The following is a 25,545-nucleotide window of genomic DNA, read 5'->3' as shown; positions in this document are numbered from 1 at the left end:
CCATTATTTTCTTCGGATCCGGCCCCCTGGCTATGACTTTGACACAAGTGTTGGACACACCTGAACCAGGTAATCAGTCGTGAGTGGGGCTTGGATATCTGGAAATCATGCAGACTCTGCAGCCCTCGAGGCCTGGAGTTACCTATCCCTGCCTCAGAGGGATTTACAATTTTCCTTGAAAGTTAAAAAAAAGAGTTTAAAAAATGATTTTAATGCTGCATTTTATTTATATGGAGGTCTTTCAAAGATTACAAGAAGGTTCTTTGAGCAGAACTGTCTTTATCCTCTTAAAATGATGCTGTGAGTGCTCTCGGGAAAATGTTTGAGTGAGGAAGTATACTAATATTTAAAAAGAAAATGCAAATTCAAAATATTTAAAAAGGTTTTTGTGTATTTTAATTGCATTTCCTAAATCAAACTATGCTGGTACTTTTCTATAATACTTCTTGAAAACAGGATGATTTCCTTGATTGGAAGCGCCTCCCAGACAGCAGTGCTGCACAGAACGGAGGAGAGACGCTGAGCGCTCCAGCTCTGCCTCCTGATCCCAGCCCAAGGCTGTCCACTATTCAAAGTCTAGCCTGAGAAGATCAGGTTTTATCCAGGTTTCCCACTTTTAATGTAGCCAACACTTTGAATTTAAATCAGAGCTTATGTTCTGGTTAAAATTATTTACGGTAAATCTTTTAATCCTGAGTGCCTAAGACAGATCATCAAAGAGAAGTTGTCTGTTCTTCAACAGCTGGACCATGCTGGAACCTCTTCACTGTAATGTTGGTTTCTGTGTTGTTTTTGTTCTCCAGGTCTTTGTGGAGTCATAGAGCAGAAGGATGAGGGCGGACAGCAGTCAGACGCTGCCTGTGGAGCTCAGACTCAAAGCGGACATGCTGCCCTCTGCGAGTATGATGTCCACTGTCTGGTGACATGAACAGTGTTTAGTGCAGAAGTACCAGGATGGGTTTACTGTCACAGCATCCAGGGAATGTGTTTTGGTGTCAGCAGTAATTGTCAAAGTAAAAAAAAAAAGACTTGAAATTACATGTAGCATAGCTTTACATAAGTGGAAGAAATAACATCTGCAAATTTTGGAGTTCATAACAGACTAAACAAATGTGGGTAAGAGAGCTCCAAAGTGACCCAGGCTGTCTGGATTCACTAAAGAGATGATAAGCTAGGAGATGTCACTGTAAAACATATCCACTAGAAATAGGTCAAAATGTAATAAAGGGGCCCTACCATGAAAATTCTACTTTTTAAGTGCATTATATTGTTCAATCCTCACTATAAAGAACCCCAAATCAGTATTTTGATCTGTTCATGTATTTAAGAGTAATCCTCTAAAAACCTGCAGCCCCTCCCATACCCACGAAAACGAGCTGGTGGTATCGTGCTGACATCAGCATGATGGAAAACCGCCCCCTCCAGGAAGAATCTGTGCTACAAGCTCCGCCCCCTGACTACAACGAACACACACCTACTTTCTTGATGAGATTATTTTTCTTGCAAGACAGAAAATGAGACGCTCTTCTTAAAGGGGGATGTTATTGGCACGCGTTAATGTGCGACCAGCACAGAAAGTGATGGAAATTCGCACGTCATATGTGCAGCTAAGATGCACACTACTGCACGTACTGTAAGTGCGTTTGGTTGATGGTATTTAAAGTTAAGCTTGCAGTTAAAGTTCCGTCTGCTGTCACTCTCCTAGGTGTGTGAAATGTGTTCTCCGCATGTGATCCATCCCCTGGAACAGCTGCAGACACAGTTCAGCACTGGCTGCACGTATTTCAATAATTACTTTCTTTTTGAAAACAAGGGTCTCTTTACTTTCTTCAGACTCTGAAAGCAGCAAACCAGACAGTTGATGAAGATTTAATGATGACTGAGTGGACTCAGCATAGTCTTCACAGAGCCGTAGCATCTTCATTCTCAGACTCTGATGAGAGCGACAATAGAACCCACGAAGCAGCAGACTTACAGAGAAGGACAGCAGCACAAAGGGCTGTCTACTACCATCCATAGTTTTTGGTTCCATGTTCCTGAAGGTGCCAAGAAGGCCATTGATTCTGAATTATTTACTAATTTAATTAGTACCAAATGTACTTGAGCTATATAAAAAGCATCATGTTTTTAGAAGCAGTGTCAGCTGAACTGAATCATTCGGTTGAAATGTTTTGAAGGTTTCAACCATTCTCTGTTATTTTCAGTGATTCATTCATTATTTTAAAATCTAAAAATAGCAAAAGTACAAACAGTAAGCTTAAAGCTCTGATGCCAGAATGGTTTGAAATAACTGAAAGCTCATTGACAGGTTGATAGATCTACCCCCTGAGAGTTGGAGATTGTGGTTCAAATCCACAGCGAGGTCATAACAAAGACTGAAATAAATGAGACTTACTGCCTCCCAGCTTGATACTCAACATTGAGGGTTTGATGGGGGGTTTAACCACCAAAGGGTCTCTGAGTGTGGCTGTGAATGCAGCTCAATGCTCCCTCAGGGGGCTGGTTGAAGGAGGAAAGCAAATGTCACACCTACCGGTTGAAGAGCCTTTAACTCAACTTTAAGATTTCCTGTTTGCACAGTAAAAATACGGCATTCACATTAAATTAGTTATTACTAAGTGATTCAAATCAATAATGCAAATCTACTTGTTGTCATCAATCTAAGATTAATCAGGTAAAAAGAGAGCAGCATCTTGTGTGTCCAGTCATACTTGTAGAAAGTGATTAGTGTGTCTTAAAGGGTAACCAAACAGGAGAGTTTGAGCCTGACTCCGCCCACAGCCAAAATGTGAAAGTCCAGTCAAAGTGGTGGTGCTGGGGGGCAGGACTGTTATCATTACTTACATGGTTTGATCAATCGCAAAATTCAACTGTAATACCTCAATTCAACATGTAGGGGGCAGCACACAGACGGTTTTTGGCTTTATTTTCAAGAATAATACATGTTTATTTTTATTTGTCAAAAATTGGCAGTGACCAACAGACAGCACCTTTAACCCTTCCGCTCTCTTTGGGGTCCAGATGACTCCAACCACATATTGATATGTGATTCCTTCCATGACAAAGGTGGACAGGATTTTATGTCTGTCATGGACATTAGTGAAACTCAAAAATCAAAGATAAAAAAAAGTTCAGCGCACTGTCTTGGGGGGTCCAGATGACCCCACTTTTAATGTAAACAAACTAAGGAGAGCGGAAGGGTTAAAGCCCCATTTACAGAAGTCAACAGACCAAAAATGTTGATTTACGGTTTGGTTACCCTTTAAATCAGGGGTGTTAAACTCAAAACACACCTTAGGTCGAGAACCGAACAGGATAAACATTTATTAAACACTCTAAAACTAGATTTTTAAAACTTTAAAAACTTAATCTTTTAACAGAATTATGAACTAGATATATAAAATTACCTATGATAATTCTAGTGTGAATGCTGTAAACTGAATTTGGCTGCTGAAGATGCTGAAGTTGATGGCTAAAAATACTGAAGCTGATCGCAAGCTAAAATATTAGCTAAATGCTAAATTAGCCTAAAAAAAACAAAAAAAAAACTTAGGTTAGCCAAAACAGCTAGCATATAGCTGAAAAAATAGCTAAACTTCAAAATAGCCTAAATAACTAACTAAAACTAAATGAGCCAAAACAGCAAACATGTAGCAGAAATATTGGCTAAACTCCAAAACAGCATAAAAAACAAACAAAAAAATAATCTGAAATTAGCTAAAACAGCTAACATGTAGCTGAAATTTTAGCTAAACTCCAAAATATCCTAAAAAATATTATTAAATGTCAAAATAGTCCAAAACTGTGGCAGAATGCCAATTTTTAAAACTTTAAAACTGTAACTTTTTAAACATAATTATGAATAATTAAAAGGCAGGAAAGAAATGCAACATAACATTGGACCATTAATAACGATAAAATAAAATGATCTGGAGGGCCGGATCCGGCCCCCGGGCCTTGACTTTATCATGTGCTTTAAACACTGCCACAGTAAAAAACTAAAGTCTTTAAGGTATGAAAGCTACTTTGAAGTACAGGTACACCTTGGAAATGAAGATGTTGTGATGTGACATGCAGGAAACATTACCGGGAGTACCTGGTGAGCCTGATCAACAGCCACTCCATCGACCCCGCCCCTCTGTACAGCTCCAATGAGCTCCTGCTGGCTTGCAAGAGGTACAAGGTGGAGGATGCTCGTAAGGAAGGAGAAGACTCATTTACCTTCTACAGTCGTCTGCTGCAGGTGTGTTTCGGTTTGTGTCTCTCAAATTAGCCCCTGTCAGAGTGGTTGATCTGACTGTGCGTGTTTTCTACAATACACTCATGCTGTGGATCTGTGACTTTGGTATAATATAGAACTAAGAAAACACCCACCTCATCTTTCCTGTTCCTTGGCAACAGAAGCACAAGTAGCATTAATAACACGTTATGGCAATCCTGCGTACACACTTTCCAAGGACAAGTGACAGAGTACCTTCTTTATATACAGCCCTCATAGTGTAGCTACTGGAACCATCGAGGAAAGCAGTGAGCAGGTGAACATGGAGGGAAAGCTCTCCATGGAGAAGAAAGCTCAAGGCAAAGATCAAGAAACAGAAAAGTCACCACAAAGTCTGCATGCATGACAACAACCAAGAAGAAACATCTTCCCCAAAATGGGGATCCTATGGATGATATTAAACGAGTCGTGGATTATTTCTCTCTGATAACTCGGTCATAGTTAGAGGAAGGTTACAAGTACTTCAGTGAATGCTGCTTGTTTGATTTTGAAGGTCATTCAGATTTTCTTCTTCTAATTGATGCTAATGCTAACGCTAGCTGTCCATGACGGGGATGAGATGTAGATCTACAGAAGATCTTTTCTGTCCAGTTAAAGTTGTTCACAAAATCACTAAAATCAGAGCTAAAGTCAGACAACTTCAACGTGTCTGACAATACAGAAAAATGAATTACTGTTGCTAGCTTCCCTTTGCTGTTGCTCATAACCATGCGGGAAATCAAAGGTAAACAAGGATAAAAATAATTTTAAACCATCAAAAATATATATAAGGAAAGGATTATTCACATGTAATTTTCTAACTTGTGTCCCGCCCGCTCTTATTTTGAAAGCGGAAAATACGTGGCTGCATAGCGGCACTTAAAATATTTCCACTTGGTAAACATTCCTGTTTTTACATCAAGCAAATATAAATAATATTAAGCAAAATAGAAAAGATGTCTGCTCAAATGAAAGGTTGATATTTTCAATTAAACATCCAATATTGGAGCTTTATTCAAATTATTGTTGCTTTATTAAGCAACAAAAGCAATTATTACTGTACTTTTGATCACACTTTTGTGTCAGTCTTATTGACTCGTAATGTGTGTGTTTTATTAATGTTTGTATGTAATCTGATTGTTTGTATTTTAGTGTGTTTTGTGGTGCTTTTTATTGTTGATTTAATGTTTTAGGTTGACATTTGAAACATCTGTGCAGGGACTACAGAGGAGAAATAGCCTCTACACTAATTCTGGTACATTACTTTTAATGTGCACTGTCCCTGAGAAATAAACCAATAAATAAATTCAAATTATTCAAATTTGTATTTAGATTTGTGAACGATCTAAGACGGGAAATGAAAATACAGTTCAGCAGGAGTTTCATAAAATAAATATTCTACATTTTTCTGTTTAAATTTTTAAGGTTTTCTTTTATTATTTCCATAAAATTGTGTTAAACGGCGTTCAGCTGTCAGCTTTGCCGTTCTAAACTGGAACAACAGAAGTAACTCTTCACATTTCTGGTGTTGTCACCATTTATCTGACGTCACCCTGAAAAGAGTCTACTGAATAGGAGCCAACACACAGTTAAACCTCAAAAAGCACCTCCACGTTTATGTTTTAACACCTTATGTTGCTTTTCTTTGCAGAAACTGATGGATGAAGTCCCGCTGGGTGACAAGGTTCCCCGCAAGAAATAATTGAAGCCTCATTATTTACAGTGTAAATTCTTTCAGCAGCATTTGAACATGTATGTCGCTGCAGAGAGGACACACACTTCTGTCAAAGCAAGACGGCTCCTGGTTTTCTTCATGTGAGAAGGACTTTTAGTTTTTACATCACTTTTGGTTGTGTCTTCTACTTGAAAAATACATTTAGCAATACTTCAAGGAATGGCTGAAATAAGTAGGCCCTCCTCTGTGGAGGCTGTCCAGTCTGACAGTGGGGTGGTCCATCAAGGGATCCACGAAGAGGTTCAGGAAAAGAGAAGGCACTGATTATGTCATATTGACACTCAAAGGGATTTTGGGGGTTATTTTGTACCAGAAAAATGTTGCTGTGAGCTGCAAATACAATGCAGATTTTGTAACATACTTTAATTGTTTTGGCTAGAATTCTGATTATGTGCAGCTTAAAGCTTGTCAATTAAAACAACAAAACAGAATGTATTAAAAAAAAAAAAAAAAAAAAAACATCAAAGCTGTGCCATGAGAGTCAGCCGATCATTTGCAGCCTGAAGAGAATAATCAGGATCAACCAGTGTTTAACCTTTAACACCGGAGCTCCAGTGTTTATGTTCTTTGATTTACTGTAACTTTTCAACCATTAACACAATAATACCAGTAGATTCTGAAGGTTTTCTCCTTCAGAATTTTTTCATGTTAACAATGAAAAAATTACAGTATGCTAAAGATTTTGTGTTTACCAGCCAGCAAGGCTGATGGGCCCCACATGGTTTAAAAGTGGCAGAAAATGTGTGTCCGAATTGGGTTTGTCCACAGTTTCTGTGGTGGCCCCACCTGTGTTTGTCCATATCGATTTAAGTGGGGACTCAGTGGGTTAGCTCGCTGCGCTAGTAAGCCGCCTGGTGGACAGCGTAGCAAGCTAGTGAGCTCCGCTGTAGCAGCCTAGCGAGCTCTATTGTAGCATGCTAGCGAGCTCCTCTATATTGAGTTAGTGAGCTTCTCCGTAGCTCACTAGCAAGCTCCTCTGTAGCATGCTAGTGAGCTCATCTGTAACAAGCTTGCGTGCTACGCTGTTGCAAACTGTGCTGTATTGAGCTAGCAAGCTCTGCTGTAGAAAGCTAGGAAGCTCTACTGTAGCATGTTAGCGAGTTCCTCTTTAGCGAACTAGCAAGCTCCGTTGTATCGAGCGAGCAAACTCCACTGTAGCATGCTTGTGAGCTCATCGGTAGCAAGCTAGGGAGGTCCGTTGTCCGCTGGCTAGCATAGCGAGCTAGCCCACTGAGTTCTCACTTAAGTCAATGTGGATAAACACAGGTGGGGCCACCAGAGAAACTGTGGACAAATGTATTTGGGTCCACATTTTCTGCCACTTTTAAACCATGTGGGGCCCACCTGGCCTTCCTGGCTGGGTAAGCATCACGGCGACCCCTCAGGTGTTAAAGGGTGAAAAAAAAACATGTAAAAAAAGATAGTTTCAGTTCTAGTCGGGGTGTTCACTGCTTGTCCTTTGGGTAGACATCCACGATGTAGAAATACTGACATTGGTTTTGGAATCTGACTGCTCTACATTTCAAACTCTACCGCTGGTTACTGTCAAATGTGCTGTGAAATAAACTCCTTCACTGATCATTTCTCTCTGGGATTTTCTTTAGTAAAGTCTACTTAAGAAGTACCTAAAAAAGGATGACAGCTTTCAGAGTGGAGCAGGGGTAGAGCGGTCGTCCTCTGATCAGAGTATAGCAGGTTCCATTCTGTCTTGCTCCATTCTGCTCCCAGTGGTGCGGCTGGCATATGGCAGCTCTGGCATTTCAGCTCCAGTCACATGACAAATGTGTCCATGGGCAAAGACGAAAGGTTTATACAGGCCAACATTCTGAAACAAATATTTGAGGAGTAGATCAGTGGGTGTGGGTCAGCTCACTCAAGTTTAAATTCTCTAAAGCGGAAAAGGTTATAAAACCCTGTAAACAGAGCTGTCAAAAATACAGCTATTCAAGGTACATTTTAAAACATCATTTATGAGTAAAATTCTACTTTATTTTCCTTCCTATAACATGTGTAAAGCTTTGTTCCATCACATTCCAAAACACATTTGAAAATGACGTTCTATCACATCTAAAATTGTTCATTTTTTTACTTAACTTTTATTGAGAAAGGGAAAAACCATAGTAATGCAAATGGAAATATGACAGATTATGGCCTCAAGCTACTTTCCATCTGGAGTCCCATAGCAGGTGGATGTTAACAGAAATAAATCAGAGTTTAAGAGATAGACAGTACACATATAGTTATAAATCACAGGTAAAATACAGTACGCAAAGTGATTCAAATAAAATACAGAACAAAATGTGAACAGATGTATCATTTTTAAAGTCAGAGCTTGCTTTGTAAAGACATTTTCTTAGTTTTGGTCATTTGTGATTGCACATTTGAGACTCCAAAAGCCAGTTTCAGCTGTTTTTTATAAAATGACTACATTTGCACTTTTTCTGATTATTTTTGATATGTTACTCCGGGAGGTTGAGCCCTGGAAGGACAGTACAGACCAAAAACCATATTTGAAGGTATAGCCTTTAGCAATCGCGTAATGCAACTTAATCTAAAATAAACTTATTTGAATATTGACATTTTATTGAAATAAGGTATGGCATTTATTTGTAGTTTTTGGACAAAAACTATCTTTTATTTTAACGGCTGCAGCACGGAGCAGAACGGAGCTGTCTGCCATTAGAATCCAACAACAAGAAAAACAATTATTGTTTTACCTTGGGACGGGGATTGACAGGAATTTTCTAGAACAACAAGCACTAGTTCTAAAAACTACAGAAACTCGGCGGTTCACAGTGAAAGTCCCGCCCACCAACGTCGCGGAAGGCGGGCAGTTCAGAGACAGCCACGCCTCCACCTGAGAGCAGATTCCAGCCGAGCAGAACACCTGAAATCCTGCTGGATCAAACTTCTCCAAAAAAATCCTTTTTTCAACAAACACAATGAGGAAAACAACTACATTTCCTTCATTCAATTAATTTTATGTCCTATTTTTCCAGATAGAATTCTCTGTTTTTTGTCATGATTTTATGTCTAGTGTGTGAATACAACATGGACAAATTAGAAAATAAAGATTGAGTCACATAGGGGAGGTTGTGCTGATTAAAATATCCTAAATAAACAAGCAGGCAGTCTTTGGAATATAAAATACAGAAGTAAATTCAAAAGGAGACAAAAACTGAGTGTTAGACCAAATGGTTCCAAAGGCTTAATAAGGAGTTGGATGTTTGCATCAAAATAGTGAATAGTAGTCTTTGATCACATCTTTGTTTTTCTTTTGGTGTTTTGTTTTTATTTGCTTAATTTCTTACAATGAATATGTTTTATTATCAAACTGTTTAAATATTTGAGACATGTCTTTTGCTGCTGGTTTAACCCCCAAATCCAACCCCTTATTACTGAGTGTCAAGCACAGAAGAACTGGGTTCCATTTTTAGAGTCTTTGGTATGACTTGGCCGGGATTTGAACTGATGACCTTCAAGTCTCAGGACGGACACTCTACCACAAGGCCACTGAGCTGGCCTTTAGACTGGAGAACTCTAAGAAGAGAAGAGAAGATGGGAAAGCAAGCAGGGGTGCTGTGGAAACCCCATCCCGCTCTATCCTGCTAGAAAACGTGGAATCTCTGGGAAAAAGCTGGACAATCTGCGCCCAGGGATTTCCTTCAAGGAGAGCACGAGGAGCTTCTGTGTTTTTGCCTTCATGGAAACATGGTTGAACTCATCAGTTCCCGACTGCGCCGGAACCCCAGACAACTACAGCATCCAGAGACTGGACAGAATGGAGGACTCGGGCAAGTTGTGTGGATGGTGTGTGCCCTATGGCTAACTCTTTAACAGACGGGTGCTGAGATCCTGCAGTCACAAACATCTTTCACCTGTATTTGAGCCAGTCTACCGTCTCCATCCTCTTTCTACTGTAGCCTCCCTCCCTGAGACCCTCTCAGTGTCCTGTCTCAAAGACTATCGGCTCATAGCACTGACATCTGACATTATGAAATGGTTCAAACAAATCCTAAAAAATCCAAACTCACCACCCAGGTTAAGAGAAGTCCATCTGTAAGTGGATATGGGATTCCTCAGATATTTTAGATTCTCTCCGTCGTGTCTCTGGTTTTGTGTCAACTCAATGCAATAGAGATGCACCGCAGACGGACCAGTGGGGATCAGCCTCTACTCCTCTTGCATCACCTGGATTTTCATCCAGAAGGTGTTCCTGGCCAGAGATTTAGCACTGGCACAGCTGTTCTAACCTCTGTGTTTCTGTTGAAACTGATAGAAGCAGCAGCAGAGGAGACACAAGGCAAAAATTCGTCTTTTTCAAAAGTACTTATTTGTTTAACCTCATCGACAGATCTGTATTTTTTACAGATTTTGAACATGATAGAAAGATGTTTGTGATGCGTGTTTTGGAATATGATAAAAGCCACTTTTTTCACACATGTTTGAAGAGGAAAATAACACTCATCTAGTGGAGGGTGCATGTCTACGGAGCCAAATCGGGGCCAATATTATTTGAAACCCAACATAAAACAAATTGAAAAAGATATTGGTGTTTGGGCATAAAAAGAATATTAAATTTCTGAAACTTTTTGCTATTCTAAAATAAATTTAATTATTTTCAGCTTCAAATTTACAATTTTTTAGGTTTCAACACTCAAAATTTCAATTTCAAACCATTTTTTTCAGTTTCAAATCTGTTTTTCACTTTCAACTGTTTTTTTTCGATTTCAAATCTAAAAATTTCATTTTCAGTTTCAAAACTTTTGGCACCGTTGTGGCGCGTTTGGGCGGGGCTAACACGAAGGACCAATCAAAATCGATGATGGTGGCAACCTCAGTCCGGGTGCATTTACTGATTTGGGAAACTGTGATCATTACGGTTAAAAAAAAAAAAAAATGGCTGTATTGTCTGTACTATTATAGTCAGAAGTTGTCCCAAGACGGGCGTAAAAAGCAAAAAGCAAAGCAGCCATTTTATCCAGGGTGTGTGAACGTTTTAGACACCTGTATTTAACACAATAAGATAGTGCTTTGAACGGACTAGAACAGCATTTTGGACACACAGTTTACATGCTGAAAAAAAGTTTCAAAACTGGAAAAAACATTTTAAAGTGGAAATTTTGAGTTTTAAAACTTAAAAAATGGAACATCTGAAGCTTAAAATAAATACGTTTATTGTAGAATTGCAAAAAGTTTTGGACATTTTACTATTTTTCTTTTTATCAAAACACCACTATCTTTTTCAAATAGTTTTATTGTGTTTCAAATAATATTGACCCCAATTTAGCCCCATACATGCCAATGAACTCTTCTTTTAAAACGCAAGTAAAAATGACTTTTTTTTACGGCTCTCACCATGTGTTTTATAATCCTTTTTGCTTGCCACAATATTGGAACAACCAAGGTATTACTTAAATCATGAGCTCCTTTTAAAGGGGCTACATCATGATTTTCTTTATTCTTTCAGAGTAAAGTATGATCATATGTTACCTTTTGAGCACTAAAAAACAAATTATTTATGAAATATGAATCATTTTTGTGGACCATTTTAATACCAGAAGTAAAACGACTCGATCTCTGAGGCTCCGCCTTTCACTCCTTGTTGGTCCCGCCCATTTCATGATGTCATCTTTGAGTCTTTTACCAATCCACTTTGATACACGCCAAAGTTATCAAACAGTCGTCTGTGAAGTGGCGGTCACAGACAAAGAGTTGCTGTCGCGTTCCTGAAGATAAACTCCAACCATTTCTGATGTGCTAGCTCTTCTTTTGGAACTTCAAACCAGGGGTCCCCGAACTCATCATTTGGCCTGGCCCCCCTCACACCATCAGAGATGCCGATGGAGACCCACATAGAACGTGACTTTTTATTCCACCCTCCTGCAGTCAGAACTATGACAGGTGAGGATTGACTATTTATAGTGATACACTTTGTCTTTATTTTTCTATAATTTTTTTCCGTACATTTTCTGGACGTCCATATCTCTCAGCTCTTTCAGCTATGTAGCTCATTCAGCTATTAAAATATTCAGCTCTTTTCATGCTAGCTTTGTATGGATGTTTTTAAGTTCCATCAGACTCTGATTTTTTTCCCCCTCTGAATTTTTATTCTGAATTTTTTTAACCTCTGAATTTTTATTCTGAATTTTTTAACCTCTGAATTTTTATTCTGAATTTTTTAACCTCTGAATTTTTATACTGATTTTTTTTAACCTCTGAATTTTTATTCTGAATTTTTTTAAACCTCTGTTTTTTTCTCTATTTTTTTAACCTCTGAATTTTTATTCTGAATTTTTTAAACCTCTGATTTTTTTTTCAGAACTTTTTTAAATTCTTGCTTCTTAAACAGCAAATTTTTATCCTCCCAAAAATATTTTCTATCTTAAAAAAATATGTGTTTTTAATTTCGAGACTTAAAATTTCGATAGGTCAGAAATTCAACATAAAAAAATTCGGAGTGAAAAACTTCGCCCAAACAGTGTCACCAGAGCAAGTGGTCGATCCAGGAACACATCGATATCTAGCCAATCAAATCCTGACACTGACGTGACGTCAGCGTTTGTTTTGGTCTCTTGAGCTGTGTCTGAATTCCTTCCGATGCCGCCGCCTTCGCGGTCGCCGACGGCCGGGTCCTTCATAGAGCAGGAAGATCTATGTTAAGGGCTTTAAATTTGTACGGTCTAGCCTTGTTTTATTATTTTTTTTAATCATTTAATTGAACAAAATACAAGTTGGTGTAGCTTTGCTGGCTAATTTCCTGTAGCTTAGCCACCGTGCGTTGAACGTGTGAAGCGCAAAGCTGCAAATGTTTCTGAGTTATTTGATTCAACTTTTACTTTTGGAGGAGTTGGAGCAGATCATTCGATCCATGGCTGTCGCAGGAACTTGCTATTATCCCGGCTGAGACAAAACGATATGCAGGTACAGTTTACAAATGCTCTTAAAAGATAAAGAAAGAAAAAAGCCTCAAACTCATATTATTATGCTTTGCATTCTTGCCCTCTAGAGGGAGCCAGAGACATGTAAATCTATTTGGATTACTAACAAAGGCTTGTTTAACCCTTTGTATTACTTAATTTCTGTTTATTTATGGTTTGTTTACTAAATCTTGTAATTTAAATTATCCAGGTAAATAATGGTAATGATTATTAGGTTATTTACTTCTCAGTATACCAGAACAATATTATTTGTATTTCGCTTCCTTGCAGACCACACACACACACACACACACACACACATCCACAGACAACCATAGACAACCATATACGCAGATGTTTACACCGGATTCTGAAACCATGTATCCATTCAACTCCTGAAATTAAAAGTTTACTGGAAACTGGATTCTCCGTGCCCTTCCCTCTGACCGGAGCTCTGTGGAAAGAAGCTATAAGACCAGCATTCCCCTCTAGAGTGTTCATACTCTCTCACACATATACATGTTAGCTTTAGCTAGTTTAATTTACTTTTTTTACTTGGCAACTGCATTACAGGTTGTAAAATATACAATTACTGAATGTGTGGGTTTGTATATTATTCAAGTTGTATTTCACAAGTTACAGCAGTGTATAAGTACCTACCTTTTTCTGAGCATAAGAAGATTGTAAAATAACTAACTAAATACAGTTTTTATTTTATTATTCAGACTCCAATAGTGTTAAATGTTTATTTTGTCTTCTGACTTCTTCTATTGCAGAAATTAATTTGAACAATTTTACTCTACTCTTATATGAAATCAGTACAAGTAGTATTTAAGTATTTTGTTATTCTCACGTTCACCTTATAATGATGTTTTACAGTCTAAGATCAGAATACTTAAAACCACACATATTTATGTTTGCTTTAAGTTTTTTATGTATTTTTTTTTTTTTTTACTCTAAGTGTATTTCTTGTGTATTTCTTTTTAAGCAGACTACACTCTGTAATGCAGAATCAACCTGAGTCTCCTGGAGCGGTTTATTAACAGAACAGGAACAGGAACAGGAACTCTCCTGCAGTCCTCCTGAACCTCCATTGGTGACGTCTGTGGGGTGATGTAACTGAGATCCTGGTGTTTCTCTTCTGGTTGGCGAGCGGAGTATCCTACAGGATGATCTCAAGAGTGTTTGGATCTCTCGTTCCACTGTCCACTGCATCATCCACAGTCACTGAGGAGGTGGTGGCCATTCGCCTTAAGAACCTTCACCTTCCAAAAACCCCTGAGGACCTGGAGGTGGAGTCCTGTGGGTTTGCAGGGCTGGAACAGCACAGAGTTTTTCCTCAAAGCTGCAGGTGCCATCGATGGATGCCACATCAGGATCAAACCTCCTGGTGACCCTGGCATCATTCCAAAAGCGCCCTCGATTATAGAGCGTGCTTTGGAATGATGAAGACAAGATTCAGAGGCATCTTCCTTCAAGTGCTGGAGGTGCATCACACCTTTGTACCTCATGGGAGTGAACACATAGCAGCATTTTATATTCATTGGAATATATTTCTATTAATTTATATATTTAATTTATATATTGCAGGTTGTCTCAGCTTGGGCCATCCTCCACAATATCTGCTCCTGTGCTGACGACACCGAGGCCCCAGAGGACGATGTGGAGGTGATGATGAGGAGGAAGCTGGTGTGAAGGTCACCAGCGGTGCTCTCTGGCAGGACCAACTACCTGCTGAGGTTTCTGCCCTGCGGGAGGTACCACCTGACCTTGATTACTTTTAACAGGTAATGAATGAATCAAGTGATTTTTAATTATTCAATCATTCAATAATTTAATTAATTGAGTTTTTGTTAAAAATGTTTTAGGACAGTGCATGCATTATCTCATATTTATGGATCATTTTTGGTCATGCAGCATCCGTCCACAGCCAACCCTGTAAACCCTGAAGATGGACGATGCAGTCTACGGTGAAGATGATCCTGAAACTCTGCAGACCATCCTGCAAGATGTCCCAATCACCACCCAGAAAGTTCCATCCCCGTGTCTCAGTTGAAGCATCTCATCCATGTCGACCATCTTTGTAAATAGTGTTACAATGAATGACGATTACTGTGTTGGATTTATACCTTTATTTATATTAAAAAAACAAACATTTTAATGAATCAAATATAAACTTCATTTATTGTCAGAAATCAAATGTGGTTATTTGTTGGCATTTCTTTCCAGGAGACTATAAAGTTGGTCAAAAGTCTCCCTCCTCTCTCGTGCGCTCTGCTCTTCTGCCTCATGTCCTCTCTGATCAGGTCTAGAAGCTCATCACTAGTCGCGTTTCCATTAACTCTGAAATTTCGCAAATTGGAATTTTGATACATTCTCCTAATGGAAACCACAATTCCGAAAAAAAAAACAAAAAAAAACGTTTTTGCCCTTAGAGGGGGTGGTATTTGGGGAGTTTCAAAAGACATTTTTCTCAAAACTGTAATGGAAACACTTTTCGAAATAGATGCGCTTCTTTGTATGAAGTGTCTGTCATGAGCGCAGCACAGCGGGCGGCAGGAGAGATCCAACAGCTTCACAGCTCTTTATAAGTTGAGTGTCATACAGAATCGTGCAGCTCCTCCATAAAACAATAACCAAGATTTCCTCATCGCTTCATCTGCAGCTACACTTCTGCAGCTTGGAGCCTAAAGAGGCGGAAGTCTCATTTGAGGAAAAGTGCGAGTGCAGGTACAGAAACTTAAATGCATCTCGTCGTGTTTTTAAACAAAAAAAGGTCCAGCAGCTTACTTGTTAGAATGGTTATTCATTTAAAAACCACTGAACAGGTTTCTCACGTGCACCTGAGACTGTCAATAGACTCTGTGCAGCACACGCTCTCCAGACAGAGCTGTGATGTCACTGCAATCCGCAAAAAATTAAAAAAAGATCTCATTCATTGTCATGTTTTAATTACTTATTATGTGAGTTGGTTTGTGCTTTATCGCAAAATGATGATTTAATGGAAACAGTGTCATTTCGAAACTGTATTTTTCTAAATTCCTAGAATTTAAATAAAATTTTAGGCAAATGTCAAATGGAAACGCAGCTAGTGAATGTTTTTCTTCTTCCACCTGGTGGGTCACTCCTTCCTTCCTCTCTTTCTTCACTCTTCTCTCTTTCACCCACTGCTGTAGTTTACTCCCAGATAGAATAAATCAGGAGGACTGGTGGAAGGTCTCTGTCCTGATGCCTCATCCATGAGGTCAAACCAACAGTAGCAGCAGTGGACTCCCACTGACCTTCTTCTGATGCTGGATACTCACAATCCTGAACACAAGGGATCATAATAGACAGCAGAAAAAAGAAGATACAAACCTTTTTATAACATGCATATTTAATATGTATCAAACATGTTATATTCTTAAACAGACAAGGGCAATAAATGACAAAATAGCAATGTGGGGGGTGTTTGTTTTGATTTTGGTACTTTTAAAGGATGATCAAATAGTCCAGTTGGTTGCGTAATCCATGAAATTTATACACAGAGCTGTGTCAAGTACTTCTGGTTTCTAAGTGGCCTAGCGGTCAACCTCCCGCGCTAACAATCAAGAGGTTGCCGGTTCGAATCCCACTGGGGGCTTATTTGTTTGTTCCTTTTTTTAAATCCCAAAACTGTTCAATTCAGGTAAATAACTTTTTTTTAAAAAAATATATAGGGGCAATAAATGACAAAATAGCTATGTGGGGGGGTGTTTGTTTTGATTGTGGTACTTTTAAAGGGTAATCAAACAGTGCAGTTGAAGGCTGCAGTAGAAAATATTTTTGGGAGGATAAAATTTTGCTGTTTAATAAACAAGGATTAAAAAAAATCAGAATAAAAATTCAGAGGTTTAAAAAATTCTAAATAATAATTCATAGGTCTAAAAATTCAGAATAAAAATTCAGGGGGAAAAAAATTCAAAGTCTGATGGAACTAAAAAAGTTCCATAGCTTTGCAACTGTTTTGGCAGTTACTAAGGATTTCTGAAATATTTCAGGGTTTAGCGAATATTTTAGCCTCATGCTAGCTCTTTTGGCTACATTAAATATTTTACTATTTTTTTTGGCTAATTTGTCATTGAGCTAATATTTTAGCTTTATGCTAGCTGTTTTGGCTAAATTAGACATTTTATCTTTTTTTGGCTAATTTGGCATTTTGCTAATTTTTCAGCATCATGCTAGCTGTTTTGGCTCAATTTGGCTTTTTCGTCGTTTTTTGGCTAGTTTGGAGTTTAGCTAATATTTCAGCTACATGCTCGCTGTTTTGGCTAATTTAGAATTTTTTGGGGTTTTTTTCGGCTAATTTGGCATTTCACTAATATTTGAGCTTCAGTGTTTTTAGCTATTAGCTTCAGCCATATCAACTATCAACTTCAGCGTTTTAGGCTATAAGTTTCAGCTTTTTTCAGTTATCAATTTCAGCGTTTTCAGCTATCAGCACTAGCATCTTCAGCAGCCAAATTCAGCTTACAGCATTCTAGCATTTTTGCAGGCAATGCTATATATCTAGTTTTTAAAATCTTTTAGTACTACTTTTTTCTGCGAAGATTACAGATATTAATTATTTAAAATGTGGCTATTTGTGGCTTTCTGGGAAACTGTAAATGTTTACATTTAGGTTGTGATTGTTACACTTCTTCTGTTAGCCTACAAACCGACCCCGACTTCACATCAGAGATGAAAACAATTACGTGGCCCTCACAAGATAAAGTTTGGGGACCCAAACAAACATCTAAACCTCTCGCAGCCAAATGAGCTACAAGATGAGCCACTTCTTGTCAGATTACAACGCTTTGCTGATGATCACCTTATGATCAGCAGAGAAAGTGGGTGTGTGTTCGTTGAAGTCTGGAGGCAGAGTTTGCAGCACAGATTTTTCCTGGAGGGGGCGGTTCCCATCATGCTATAAGACCTGCTCGTTTTTGAGTATGGGAGAGGCTGCTGCAGGTTTTTAGAGGATTACTCTTAAATGCACGAACACATCAAGAGATGAATGAACAGCATAATGCATTTAAAACCTCAAAAAGTAGAATTTTCATGGTAGGACCCCTTTTAAATGAAGGAAAATGAGACAACACAATCCATCAAAAGCTGCTTTTAAAACAGACTACGCCAAAAACTGCATTTTTGATGGTTATTACACATTTTCTTGGCGTATCTTGATCGTCTTTGCTTGCCATACTATGGGTTAGGGCGGATTTGAAGGCTCCTCGGTGACAGACGTGGGGGGTGGGAGGGGGGCAGCAGAGGGGGGATGATGTCATGGTTTGTAGTCCGCGCATGGAGGAGGAAGATGGTCGCAGCCCTCGTCTTCCTCCGTTCCAGCCTCCATCAGCAGTCTCCCCGGCTCTTTCCTTTGTAAGCTCGGAGGAGGAGGATGCCATCGCGCGCGCCGCATCCGTCCTGACGGAAGCCTGTGAGTTCATCGTCCGCTGCGGGTAAACGGTGACATGGAGCGGCTCCTCACACGCAGCATCGGACCGAGCTCGGTCCGGCTGCTGGTCCTTCTCGGATGCGTGGAGGAGCTCGTTCCTCCCAGAAAGGAGGAGGACTAGAGACTCGTTGAAGGGAGTCGACGGACAGCGGCGGCGGATCGGCAGCACTCCCGTTTTCCACATTTCAACCATGGCAGCGAAGTCGGACGGGGTGCTGAAGATGAAGAAGAGCGACGTGGCCTTCACCCCGCTGCAGAACTCGGAGCACTCGGGCTCGGTGCAGGGGCTCCACCCGGGCGAGCAGCCCGACTCGGCGTGCACGGACGGAGACTTCATCAACGGGGAGTCGCGCTGCTGCGGCGGGGTGGGCTCGAACTCGACCTGCCTCCGCCTGGGCGCGGAGCTGCAGCAGTACTCTCTGTGGGACTGCCTGTGGATCCTCGCCGCGGTGGCCGTGTACGTAGCCGATGTGGGCACCGACGTGTGGCTGTCGGTGGACTACTTCCTCCATGGCGACTACTGGTGGTTCAGCCTGACGCTGTTCTTTGTGATGCTGGGCTCGTTCTCGGTGCAGCTGTTCAGCTTCAGGTGGTTCGTTCACGACTTCAGCACCGAGGACAGCGCCGACCCCGCCGTGGATTGCTTCCACGTGGACGGGAAGAAGCTCCTCAGCGGCTCGGCCTCTCACGGAGATGTGACGGCGCAGCAGCATCCGGCGGCGCCGCAGAGGCAGGCGTCGACCGCCAGCAAGAACACCGCGAGCAACAGCACCGCGAGCGCCAGGAACAGGAGGCGCTCGCGACACTACACCTTCTGCATCTGGTTCGGACAGTCCGTCATCCACATCCTGCAACTGGGTCAGATATGGAGGTAAGAACCGGAGCTGAGGCCTGAGAGGCGAACAGTGGGAGGAATGAATGGACGGACCGTTCATTTCAGTCCAGTTACTACAGTCCACCTTAAAACAGAGAAGGGCTCTTAAATACCTAATTATAGTAACAACCAGGGCTGGGAATTGTTAACAAAAAATTAACTAAATAATCGCAAACTGGGAAAAAAATAATTGCGATTAATCGCAATTAACTTTCTTTTGTTATTCGCCGAACACTTATCTTAGCTAAGGCTGGGTTAATGAAATCGATGAATTGATGTAAGCTTGACAGATCAATAATCGATAATCGAACATCGATTTAGCACATTTAAGCTAAAGTCCACTAACTGGATGCTAAAGTATAATGGGATTTCCCATAGAACGGCTAACGCTAACGTTCGATCAACCTAAACATACATTACTGACTAAATGAACATCTTTATAAAATCACAAACATGAACTTTCTAAACTCTTTTAACCCTTTAACTACCTAAAAAAGAATAATCCCAAAAGTTTTCTTTCTGCTGCTTATTCTGGTATGGAGCCCCTAAAGGGACATCAAAGTAAAAAAAAATGGAATAATTTTTTTGTTCTATTTTTCTACTATCGCATAGGAGTTCCGTAAAAACTGTAAGTAAAAAAAAAATTCTGGTTAGTAACTGCTGCACACACCAGATAGTAACTAACTTTTTTCTAAAAATTGAAGTAGAAAAATAAATTGTAGTTATTATCTAGTGTGTATCAGTTACTATCCAGACTTTTTTCACTTCAATTTAAAAAAAAAAAAAGGATGTTCTGGATAGTAAATGTTGTAAAAAATTACTAGTTACTAACTGGTGCTATCCAGACAGTAACCGTAATATTTTTTGCTTCCATTTTTTTTCTTCAATGTCCCTTTAGGTGCTCCGTACCTTTTCGAGTAATACACACAATGAATATTTTTAAAAACATGTATTCTAAATATTCCCCATCATTTGGTTGAGCGGGTAGTTAAAGGGTTAAGGAAATATTTTTTAAAGTTATCAATTGTGGTCTAAAACACTGTTTTTTCCTCATACTTTCTTCTTCTTCTGGAATAAGGTGTACTTCTATAGCGCTAGCTCCACCTAGTGGTCAAACTGAAACGTCCTCCAGGAGAAGCAGAACAATGTTAACAATGTTAATGATCTGAACATTTTAGTTAGAACTTCTTCTTTAGAGAATCCATGTAACACTGGAGGATATTAACAATCTCATTATTTCACTGATACATTTACAGTATGTGAACTGAATCAGATTAATATCAATATATTCAAATGATAGTAGATTATTAATGTATTTCTAAACAAATGTGTATAAATGTGTAAACTAAAAATTGAATTGAAGAATCGAAAAAAAAAAATCATTGGTATTGAATCGATCCAGGCTTTTGTGAATCAAATCATTTCTGAAAATGATTATCAATACCCAGCCCTATTCTTAACTTACTATCACAATATGAAATCATTTAGAAAATGTATTTTTAATTAAAGCTGTCAAAAAAAAGACATATCAGATTAATCAAGCTTTTGTGTTGCGATTGATCACTTGTAATCACAATGTTTTAGATTTTATGAAATTATGCAGCTTTTGAACAATAACAGTCCAGAGAGAAATTTCTTGTATTTTTGATTTTCTGAAATTTTCACATTTTTCAAGTGTTAACCCGGAGTGTTTAAAACACATCAACAGTGAGATAAGCAGAACTGTAAAGACTGTCATGTCAGCAGTATCACTCCAAGAAACAAAGATGTTGAAACACAGTCATTTAAGTCACGTTAATTAATATTAACGCCTTAATTCGAGTTAGATAATCGTGTGCAGTAATGTTCACAGCCCTAGTAACAATGATTGCTAAAGTCCAAACTTGATTATTCCAGTGAGGCCAAACGATCTACAATAATGATCAATAATGATCTACTAAGATGACCAAAATATGACATCAAATCATTTTGTGTAATTATTAGGGCTGTGAAAGTTAAGGCATTAATGCACGTGAATAAAAAAAGTAATGCGTTAATTATTATTATTATTGCCTCAGCGGTTCAGGCTTCTACGGCATCAATTTGATGAATCAGAATATTTTTTTAACGGTTGACAGCATTAATTAAAAATAAATGTTTCAAATATACAGTTGTATGTGATTTCATTTTGTGGTTATTTACACATAATAAGTGGTCGGCAAATAATGCAAAAAAAAAAAAAGCAATGAATTTTTTCCCAGGTTTGCGATTAATTGATATTTTTTTTTAATTGATGCCCTAGTAATTATCCATAATAAATAATTGATTAACTGTAGAGAGAGGAATAGTAGAAATAATGTGGGTGAAAAGCATTTAATGCAACTGAATAAAGTTTGAGAAAACCTGAAAGAGACAAACAAAAACTTCTGCTGAGACAAAAAGTTACTACCTGTGAAAAATGTATTTACATGCACAAATTAAAAAAAAAGCAAAAGAAGACAAACAAAGGAAAATTCTAAAGTGAGGAAGGATAAATACCTAGTTCACAGCACATATAGTTTAGGTTTTTAGCAGCCAAAGTCTTCAAGCCAGATGGAGGCTGATTGAATGGAAGATTGATAAAAGTGAAGATCTCATTATGTTCTGATCTTTATCTTGCATTATCACATCTTACCACTAGGTGGCGGTATATGTTCTAGAACCATGTGAAATGAAAGGAGCCCACACTCATTCCTCCATGGATCCTCTTTGTCCCAACAGTTGTTGCAGCTGAACACTGAACTCTAACTGAAGAAAGACGGGAGTGCAGTGAAAACCTCAGTCTGACTGAATGATGACAGTCTTCACAAACACAACCTAAACTTTATGCTGTGGACTCACTCTGTGTTTTGCTGCTGATTGGATGCAGCTGGATAAGGATTTGTGCTGCAGGTATTCAGAGAGGCCTCATGATGTCCTCTGTATCAGAAGGTTTTGTTGGTTTCCTGTGTTTCTCATTTCCATGTGTTTGGATATTTAAGAGAAAGTGACCCTCCTTCATTTGGTAGAGCTGGGCGACACTGAACGTTTGGATATTGATCCGATACCGGTCAGTATTGCAGATATCAATATTTATCTTAAATGTGGGGGATGTAACATTAACCTCAAAGTCTTAATTGCTTTAAGATTATAATTATTTGATTAACATAAAAACAGAATTAAGACAATATTTTCAATTAAATGGAAAAAAGGTTTATTAAAATAAAAACTTCTTGAAATTAAATTAAAAGCATTAAAAAGCAAAACAGTCAACAAACCAAAGAACAAACAGATAACTATGATGAACTGTGGACTTTTTGCTGAAACAGAACAACAAGAGTGGAAATATCGATATCTTGGTATCAATCCGATACCAACTTGAAATCAATATTATCAATATTTTGGATCAATCCTCCCAGCACCATCAATTGTGTCCTATTCCCTTCACATCACATTACAACCATGACGGAGCCAGCGGGACAAATTAAATCCGTGGATCATCCTCTGCTTCCTGTCAGAGGAGATCTTTAGCAGGATGGTTTTCCTTTACGGTTTGGGATTCACACAACTGAATTTCAGGTGTTGATGCTTAGCTCGGCCAGAGAATTCCTCGTCTCCTACTTAGCAGGTTAGACTCGCTTCTCTTAAAAGACTGGACACATTCGGTCCACTTAAAGTGAACCAGAGTCTGTTTCCCCCGATAATGTGCAACAAAGTTTCAGTCACAACCCAGTGTGGTCAGACAGAAGGTGAGAGATAACCCAATTAGATCATTTTGCATAAAGTGTATTCTATTCTGATAGAAAGACTGAAACAACACTGTGTGCAGCACTGGGGAGGCGGGGCTACAGCTGCCTCACCCATCACTGTTTGGAGTATTTGAACAGGAAACTTGTAAATCTGCTGTTTTTTTAACCAAAGAAACGTTGAAATCCCACAGAAAAAGGTAATCATAGAAAAGACATGTCTAAAAACACAACATATTATCTCTATTTTAAAAAATATATTCATTTTATGTAATTTAAGTATTTTTGAGCTGAGGCACAGCCCCCCCTGACTGCACGTCACTCCTGCGAGCTCTTCGTCATCAGCTGTAAACATGCCGTGACCGTGGTCAAACTCTGATGTCATCACACAGTCACCTGTTTAAGAAGGTCATCATTTGTGTTTGATTATTACCAACTCGCTCAGATTTTTCAGCAGCTTTGAGGCCTAGAAATACATAATGGAAGACTTGGAATAACAAAGTTTTGCATCATAATTAATAGGTGTTTCTATAGGTTTCTGTGGTAACCACCTCAAACTCCAGTAGCTTCACCTGAGGCCGAATAGAAGTATGATCAAACCTCTGCACTGTAGGAACCTGCAGGTTGAAAACTGTGAAAGAATCCCTGCAGGACTGAAATGAAAAAGAGAAACAGCAGCACAAAGAGTGAGAGAGACGAGCTCAGGACCTCCTGACCTTTACATCAGTGAAAACATCAAGACAGACCTGCACCAAGACTGAGGATTTTGTAAATTCAGCAGGAATTTTGATTGTATATCCCACATTCATCCTTTTTTTCCTCTTAAAAGTAACTCTGTCAGAGTCAGCAGCTCCTGCTAATGGCTACCTAACCAAAACTACCTAAAGAAAACAAATAAACAAAGCCAGCAAACTAAGACTACCAAGGTCCAAACTAAAATAACAAAACCCAGCAGTGTAAGACTGCTGAGGACAAAAGGGGTAAAAAAGAGCAAAACAAACCAGCACCACACCAACTAAACCACAGCAGGACGTCACAACTATGTTTCTGAGTATTTCTGTATTCAAATCGTGGTGGATCAGGACCAGATAAAAACCTGCAGTTTGAAACAGCTCAGGTTTGTGGGCCAAAGTCTCCGCGCTCCGCTCTATTCCCATACATCCACTTGCAGACAAATAGATCCATGAACGTCTTAGTTTTCCTGGTCTCAGCTGGAATCTGGATCATTGCTCTGGTTTTGATTACCAGTTTTTGTTTTGTTTGCTAATGTTAGCCTGGGCTTGTGAGGTGCTATAAGTTAGTAGGAGAGAATGTAAACAAAGGGCTGATGGGAAATTAGCAGAGGCTAACTTTCATGCCAATCAATTCAGAAGGGAATTTCTGATGAACTCCTGCCGCGCCGGAAAATATATGTCTTCTAAAACGACAAAGAAGATCATTGAAAGACCACAGTTTTACAACAGATGAAAATATGGTTGAAGTGGAACGTTAATGTAGAATTTAGAGCAGTTACAGCCCTTGTGTTCAATTAGAGAGTAACAGAGTTCACTCCAAACGAGTAGAGAGAAGTCAGCAAACCGTTCCATGAGTGCAGTGTTCACTGACACAAACTTGACAGCTCTGTGATATCCAGCTGTGACTTTAGCAGCTCTCAAAACAGTGAAACAAGAGCCCAACTCCCCTCTAATGAATTGGTTGGAGCATCCAGGTCAACCACCACCTGAGCTGCTACCGCCGTGGTCTGTTGGCCAATTGAGCTTCATGAACCACAGACTGACTGTCAGAATTCTAAAAGGTAGATTGTGTTAAATGAAACTCCATTTCTATGTGAGAGCTGTCCGGGGCTCCTGCTGATGGATGACCTCATGTTCTTGTCTGCTGGGGGGTTTGTAGATACCACTGTTTGACTGGTTTGGGTCAAATGGACTTCCAACATGAACTTTTGATGACGACCTGTGACATAGCTACAGCATCTGTCTGCAGACACCAAAAGGCAGATGTCATCGTAGGTTTGTGGTGCGCCCTGTGCAGCGCTGTTGCTTTCCCTGTGCCCTTTATTGATTCTTTCATTCTTTCCTTAGGATAAAAGTCTAGGTAGTGAGTGAGGAGATCTCCTTAACATCAGAGCAAAACTTAGGAAATCCAATCTGATCCCGGCCCTTTCTAGATCACCTCCCATCTGAGATATGTAGGGAGGATCTCAGTGGATTACACGCTCAGCAGGAGGTGAAAGAGAGGCTTTTGGGAGCAGCTCCACAAACGGAGCTGGAACTCAGTTAAGAACCATTCCATTATAGCGGGGTGTCAAACTCAATCGCACAAGGGGCCAAAATCCAAAACACACGTAAGGTCACGGCTGAACAGGATAAACATTTATTACACACTAAAACAAATTTTTCAAAAACTTTAAACCATAACCTTTTAACATAATTATGAACTAGATATATAGCATTACCTGTGATAATGCTAGTGTGAATGTTGTAAGCTGAATTTACCAGCTGAGGATGCTAGAGCTGATAGCTGAAAACGCAGAAGCTGATAGCCAGCTAAAATATTAGCT

The 25,545-nt window shown here is 39.3% G+C and overlaps 2 protein-coding genes and 1 long non-coding RNA gene across 3 annotated transcripts in view; all 3 read left to right on the top strand.

Moving 5' to 3' along the window:
• LOC112151771 (E3 ubiquitin-protein ligase RNF31) overlaps positions 1 to 6,454 on the top strand; it is a 32,692-nt gene extending 26,238 nt beyond the window's left edge. The window contains exons 22-24 of the mRNA XM_024280842.2: positions 804 to 900; positions 4,078 to 4,243; positions 5,910 to 6,454. Of these exons, the coding sequence (XP_024136610.1) occupies positions 804 to 900; positions 4,078 to 4,243; positions 5,910 to 5,960 (314 nt within the window). The 3' untranslated portion in view covers positions 5,961 to 6,454. The remainder of the gene's footprint in view (positions 1 to 803; positions 901 to 4,077; positions 4,244 to 5,909) is intronic.
• A 5,874-nt stretch (positions 6,455 to 12,328) lies between these two features.
• Positions 12,329 to 15,361, top strand: LOC112151535. Its single transcript, XR_002920148.2, has 4 exons — positions 12,329 to 12,917; positions 13,905 to 14,400; positions 14,504 to 14,700; positions 14,831 to 15,361. It is a non-coding gene; the product is annotated as an uncharacterized LOC112151535 (long non-coding RNA).
• Positions 15,362 to 18,168: 2,807 nt separating this feature from the next.
• The window catches only part of xkr4 (XK related 4), a 20,384-nt gene continuing 13,007 nt past the window's right edge, over positions 18,169 to 25,545 (top strand). Inside the window, exon 1 of the mRNA XM_024279147.2 lies at positions 18,169 to 19,239. Within this exon, the coding sequence (XP_024134915.1) occupies positions 18,560 to 19,239 (680 nt within the window). The 5' untranslated portion in view covers positions 18,169 to 18,559. The remainder of the gene's footprint in view (positions 19,240 to 25,545) is intronic.

The sequence above is a fragment of the Oryzias melastigma genome, linkage group LG17 (assembly GCF_002922805.2).
Source record: "Oryzias melastigma strain HK-1 linkage group LG17, ASM292280v2, whole genome shotgun sequence".
NCBI classification, from domain to species: domain Eukaryota; kingdom Metazoa; phylum Chordata; class Actinopteri; order Beloniformes; family Adrianichthyidae; genus Oryzias; species Oryzias melastigma.
The sequence above is the reverse complement of the archived record's forward strand: the minus strand, read 5'-3'. Positions and strand labels throughout refer to the sequence as shown.